At 58.0% G+C, this 5671-nt stretch overlaps 3 protein-coding genes across 3 annotated transcripts; all 3 read left to right on the top strand.

Moving 5' to 3' along the window:
• The first annotated feature begins 963 nt into the window (after positions 1 to 963).
• Positions 964 to 2386, top strand: EMIHUDRAFT_373151 (hypothetical protein). The gene has a single exon (XM_005789943.1). The coding sequence runs from the start codon at positions 1071 to 1073 to the stop codon at positions 1443 to 1445; it is 375 nt and encodes a 124-aa protein (XP_005790000.1). The 5' UTR covers positions 964 to 1070; the 3' UTR covers positions 1446 to 2386.
• A 318-nt stretch (positions 2387 to 2704) lies between these two features.
• On the top strand, positions 2705 to 3214 carry EMIHUDRAFT_122369 (hypothetical protein; the record flags this gene model as incomplete). Its single annotated transcript, XM_005789944.1, has 1 exon — positions 2705 to 3214. The coding sequence occupies one exon, from the start codon at positions 2705 to 2707 to the stop codon at positions 3212 to 3214; it is 510 nt and encodes a 169-aa protein (XP_005790001.1).
• A 1256-nt stretch (positions 3215 to 4470) lies between these two features.
• EMIHUDRAFT_252054 (hypothetical protein) lies at positions 4471 to 4980 on the top strand (the record flags this gene model as incomplete). Its single annotated transcript, XM_005789945.1, has 1 exon — positions 4471 to 4980. The coding sequence occupies one exon, from the start codon at positions 4471 to 4473 to the stop codon at positions 4978 to 4980; it is 510 nt and encodes a 169-aa protein (XP_005790002.1).
• Positions 4981 to 5671: the final 691 nt, after the last annotated feature.

A 5671-nucleotide genomic window follows, 5' to 3' on the forward strand; every position in this document is an offset into this window, starting at 1 on the left:
GCGAACGATGGGTAAGCTGGTCCATTGAGAGTCCCGAGAAGTTGAGGAGAGCGCCAGTGCATGGGCACACCCACCCAGCACGCGCTGGTAGACGATGGCATCAGCCATCGGCGAGCACATTGCAGTTGTAATTAGAGTTGCCTTTTGTAAATAAAAGTACTCAAGAAGGAATCCGCTGCCGGACACGAGGACGAATTGCATTTACATCTAATGATTGTCCCGCGTGACTCTCTGTGTCACATGAGTTTCTTCCCTCCAGAGAGAGAGATGTTGTTCTCCCTCCATCGTGTCAGTCACGTGTGGCTGTGGGCGCGTTCTGCTCTCCTTTGTTTGACCTTGTTGCGTCATACTAACTGCCGGCTTTCGTACTCGAGTACGACCTTTACTCGAGACCCCGGCCGCCAACGAGGCTCCACGTCGCGGTGACCTCTCGCTGCTTTCCGAAAATTCTTTTGCCGCATCCCGGGACGAGCCAGTGAGCGTCCCCGGTCATGCCCGGTGAATTTACAACTCAAGTCCTTTGGAGAGCATTTTTCCAAAAGCCCCAATTAGCAAGACCAACCAAACAAACAACTGTCAACTCTCTAACACCACACATCATTTGGTTGGGGCCTGGAGCTCTGTTCACGCGCGCGCTGCCCACCGCCATAACAAGAAATAAAAAACTCACCCTGCCTCCCTGCCTCCCTCCCTTCCCTGCGTGTGGGTCTGGTGGTGCCTCGAGAACCTGGAGAGACCCTTGTTTGTCGGACAAGGATTACCCACCACGGTCTCACCACCAGACTCACGCTTGCTTTGCCGGGACAGACGACAACAGGTCCGCCTGCTCTACTCGCCCACCACGCCCACCGCCACCGCCCTCTCCGCACGCGAGCCGCCATAAGCCACACCTTCAACTCAGGTCTCACCCCGTGCTCGCGCTCGCAGAAACGAAAATGCTGTGCAAGTTGACCGTCGCCGCCGTTCTCGTTGCTCTGTCCTTCGACACTACCTCTGCAGCCCCTGTCGACATCGATGCACCAGCTCAGAACACTCCTGCACGCCAGCACAGTGATGGCAGTCGTCCCAGCATGCGCCGTCTGGATAGCGACTTTCACGTGGACTACACTGTCAGGCCGTGGCCGGGTCTGACCATCAGCGGCGTCCAGTTTGAGTACGGGGGCTCTGGCTGCGGCAGCGACAACTCAAAGTGCGGGTGCACAACCAACGCGGAGGGCAGACTTGTGATGACCGGCCGGGGAACGGATGGCACGGCAACGGGCCTAGACTTCAAGTGCAACTTCAATGTCGGCGCCACCCAGTGCCACGTCCACGTCGACATCCCGTACGTTGGTGACAATAGCGTGGACTGCTCGTGCAACGATGGCAAACATACCTTCACCGGTTGCGACATCTCGAGCAGCGGCCACGACTGGCACGGCAACATGGATCTCAATCCGCCTTAGGTAGACCTTAGAAGTGCAATGGGACAGCAGCGGGCGGGTGCGGGGCCCGGGCGGGGGTCTCTCCACATCCCCAGAAGCTGAGATGTTCCAGTAGCCGCTCTGTTACACTTGTGTTTACTACGCCCCCGTTTGCCCTGTCCATTGAGTCCCGAGAAGTTGTTTACTAGTGTGTGCGCTGCGCGCGATGGATAGGCTGGTCCATTGAGAGTCTCCCGAGGAGTTGTTTACTAGTGTGTGCAGCGCACTGGTCCATTTGAGAGTCCCGAGAAGTTGTTTACTAGTGTGTGCGCAGCGAACGATGGGTAAGCTGGTCCATTGAGAGTCCCGAGAAGTTGAGGAGAGCGCCAGTGCATGGGCACACCCACCCAGCACGCGCTGGTAGACGATGGCATCATCCATCGGCGAGCACATTGCAGTTGTAATTAGAGTTGCCTTTTGTAAAAGTACTCAAGAAGGAATCCGCTGCCGGACACGAGGACGAATTGCATTTACATCTAATGATTGTCCCGCGTGACTCTCTGTGTCACATGAGTTTCTTCCCTCCAGAGAGAGAGATGTTGTTCTCCCTCCATCGTGTCAGTCACGTGTGGCTGTGGGCGCGTTCTGCTCTCCTTTGTTTGACCTTGTTGCGTCATACTAACTGCCGGCTTTCGTACTCGAGTACGACCTTTATTTTACTCGAGACCCCGGCCGCCAACGAGGCTCCACGTCGCGGTGACCTCTCGCTGCTTTCCGAAAATTCTTTTGCCGCATCCCGGGACGAGCCAGTGAGCGTCCCCGGTCATGCCCGGTGAATTTACAACTCAAGTCCTTTGGAGAGCATTTTTCCAAAAGCCCCAATTAGCAAGACCAACCAAACAAACAACTGTCAACTCTCTAACACCACACATCATTTGGTTGGGGCCTGGAGCTCTGTTCACGCGCGCGCTGCCCACCGCCATAACAAGAAATAAAAAACTCACCCTGCCTCCCTGCCTCCCTCCCTCCCTCCGCACCCCCCTCCCTCCCACCCTCCCTTCCCTGCGTGTGGGTCTGGTGGTGCCTCGAGAACCTGGAGAGACCCTTGTTTGTCGGACAAGGATTACCCACCACGGTCTCACCACCAGACTCACGCTTGCTTTGCCGGGACAGACGACAACAGGTCCGCCTGCTCTACTCGCCCACCACGCCCACCGCCACCGCCCTCTCCGCACGCGAGCCGCCATAAGCCACACCTTCAACTCAGGTCTCACCCCGTGCTCGCGCTCGCAGAAACGAAAATGCTGTGCAAGTCGACCGTCGCCGCCGTTCTCGTTGCTCTGTCCTTCGACACTACCTCTGCAGCCCCTGTCGACATCGATGCACCAGCTCAGAACACTCCTGCACGCCAGCACAGTGATGGCAGTCGTCCCAGCATGCGCCGTCTGGATAGCGACTTTCACGTGGACTACACTGTCAGGCCGTGGCCGGGTCTGACCATCAGCGGCGTCCAGTTTGAGTACGGGGGCTCTGGCTGCGGCAGCGACAACTCAAAGTGCGGGTGCACAACCAACGCGGAGGGCAGACTTGTGATGACCGGCCGGGGAACGGATGGCACGGCAACGGGCCTAGACTTCAAGTGCAACTTCAATGTCGGCGCCACCCAGTGCCACGTCCACGTCGACATCCCGTACGTTGGTGACAATAGCGTGGACTGCTCGTGCAACGATGGCAAACATACCTTCACCGGTTGCGACATCTCGAGCAGCGGCCACGACTGGCACGGCAACATGGATCTCAATCCGCCTTAGGTAGACCTTAGAAGTGCAATGGGACAGCAGCGGGCGGGTGCGGGGCCCGGGCGGGGGTCTCTCCACATCCCCAGAAGCTGAGATGTTCCAGTAGCCGCTCTGTTACACTTGTGTTTACTACGCCCCCGTTTGCCCTGTCCATTGAGTCCCGAGAAGTTGTTTACTAGTGTGTGCGCTGCGCGCGATGGATAGGCTGGTCCATTGAGAGTCCCGAGGAGTTGTTTACTAGTGTGTGCAGCGCACTGGTCCATTTGAGAGTCCCGAGAAGTTGTTTACTAGTGTGTGCGCAGCGAACGATGGGTAAGCTGGTCCATTGAGAGTCCCGAGAAGTTGAGGAGAGCGCCAGTGCATGGGCACACCCACCCAGCACGCGCTGGTAGACGATGGCATCAGCCATCGGCGAGCACATTGCAGTTGTAATTAGAGTTGCCTTTTGTAAATAAAAGTACTCAAGAAGGAATCCGCTGCCGGACACGAGGACGAATTGCATTTACATCTAATGATTGTCCCGCGTGACTCTCTGTGTCACATGAGTTTCTTCCCTCCAGAGAGAGAGATGTTGTTCTCCCTCCATCGTGTCAGTCACGTGTGGCTGTGGGCGCGTTCTGCTCTCCTTTGTTTGACCTTGTTGCGTCATACTAACTGCCGGCTTTCGTACTCGAGTACGACCTTTACTCGAGACCCCGGCCGCCAACGAGGCTCCACGTCGCGGTGACCTCTCGCTGCTTTCCGAAAATTCTTTTGCCGCATCCCGGGACGAGCCAGTGAGCGTCCCCGGTCATGCCCGGTGAATTTACAACTCAAGTCCTTTGGAGAGCATTTTTCCAAAAGCCCCAATTAGCAAGACCAACCAAACAAACAACTGTCAACTCTCTAACACCACACATCATTTGGTTGGGGCCTGGAGCTCTGTTCACGCGCGCGCTGCCCACCGCCATAACAAGAAATAAAAAACTGACCCTGCCTCCCTGCCTCCCTCCCTCCCTCCGCACCCCCCTCCCTCCCACCCTCCCTTCCCTGCGTGTGGGTCTGGTGGTGCCTCGAGAACCTGGAGAGACCCTTGTTTGTCGGACAAGGATTACCCACCACGGTCTCACCACCAGACTCACGCTTGCTTTGCCGGGACAGACGACAACAGGTCCGCCTGCTCTACTCGCCCACCACGCCCACCGCCACCGCCCTCTCCGCACGCGAGCCGCCATAAGCCACACCTTCAACTCAGGTCTCACCCCGTGCTCGCGCTCGCAGAAACGAAAATGCTGTGCAAGTCGACCGTCGCCGCCGTTCTCGTTGCTCTGTCCTTCGACACTACCTCTGCAGCCCCTGTCGACATCGATGCACCAGCTCAGAACACTCCTGCACGCCAGCACAGTGATGGCAGTCGTCCCAGCATGCGCCGTCTGGATAGCGACTTTCACGTGGACTACACTGTCAGGCCGTGGCCGGGTCTGACCATCAGCGGCGTCCAGTTTGAGTACGGGGGCTCTGGCTGCGGCAGCGACAACTCAAAGTGCGGGTGCACAACCAACGCGGAGGGCAGACTTGTGATGACCGGCCGGGGAACGGATGGCACGGCAACGGGCCTAGACTTCAAGTGCAACTTCAATGTCGGCGCCACCCAGTGCCACGTCCACGTCGACATCCCGTACGTTGGTGACAATAGCGTGGACTGCTCGTGCAACGATGGCAAACATACCTTCACCGGTTGCGACATCTCGAGCAGCGGCCACGACTGGCACGGCAACATGGATCTCAATCCGCCTTAGGTAGACCTTAGAAGTGCAATGGGACAGCAGCGGGCGGGTGCGGGGCCCGGGCGGGGGTCTCTCCACATCCCCAGAAGCTGAGATGTTCCAGTAGCCGCTCTGTTACACTTGTGTTTACTACGCCCCCGTTTGCCCTGTCCATTGAGTCCCGAGAAGTTGTTTACTAGTGTGTGCGCTGCGCGCGATGGATAGGCTGGTCCATTGAGAGTCCCGAGGAGTTGTTTACTAGTGTGTGCAGCGCACTGGTCCATTTGAGAGTCCCGAGAAGTTGTTTACTAGTGTGTGCGCAGCGAACGATGGGTAAGCTGGTCCATTGAGAGTCCCGAGAAGTTGAGGAGAGCGCCAGTGCATGGGCACACCCACCCACCCAGCACTTTTATCTTTTTTTTAGAGTGTGCGATCTCGATGCGATGCGATGGCGGCGATGTTGATGATCGAGTCGCTTAACCGGCTTCTAACCTAGGGCCTCACATCCCGGCCCCCCTCCCTGCGCGTGGGCCTTCTAGGCCCGCGGGTAGTCTCCCCTCGGCCGCTGGCGGCCGCCCTGATGGCCCAGCTGAACCAGGTCGGCCGTCCCTCAGCGGCAGCCTGGCTGGGCCCGCCGTCGCACCCGCCATGCTAGCGCGAGGTTCGGTCCGGCTGGCAGGTCGTGGCATGTGTACCAAGGCGGCCGAGGAGCCAATCCCGAAGT

The sequence above is a fragment of the Emiliania huxleyi genome, assembly GCF_000372725.1.
Source record: "Emiliania huxleyi CCMP1516 chromosome Unknown EMIHUscaffold_1238, whole genome shotgun sequence".
NCBI lineage: Eukaryota > Haptophyta > Isochrysidales > Noelaerhabdaceae > Emiliania > Emiliania huxleyi.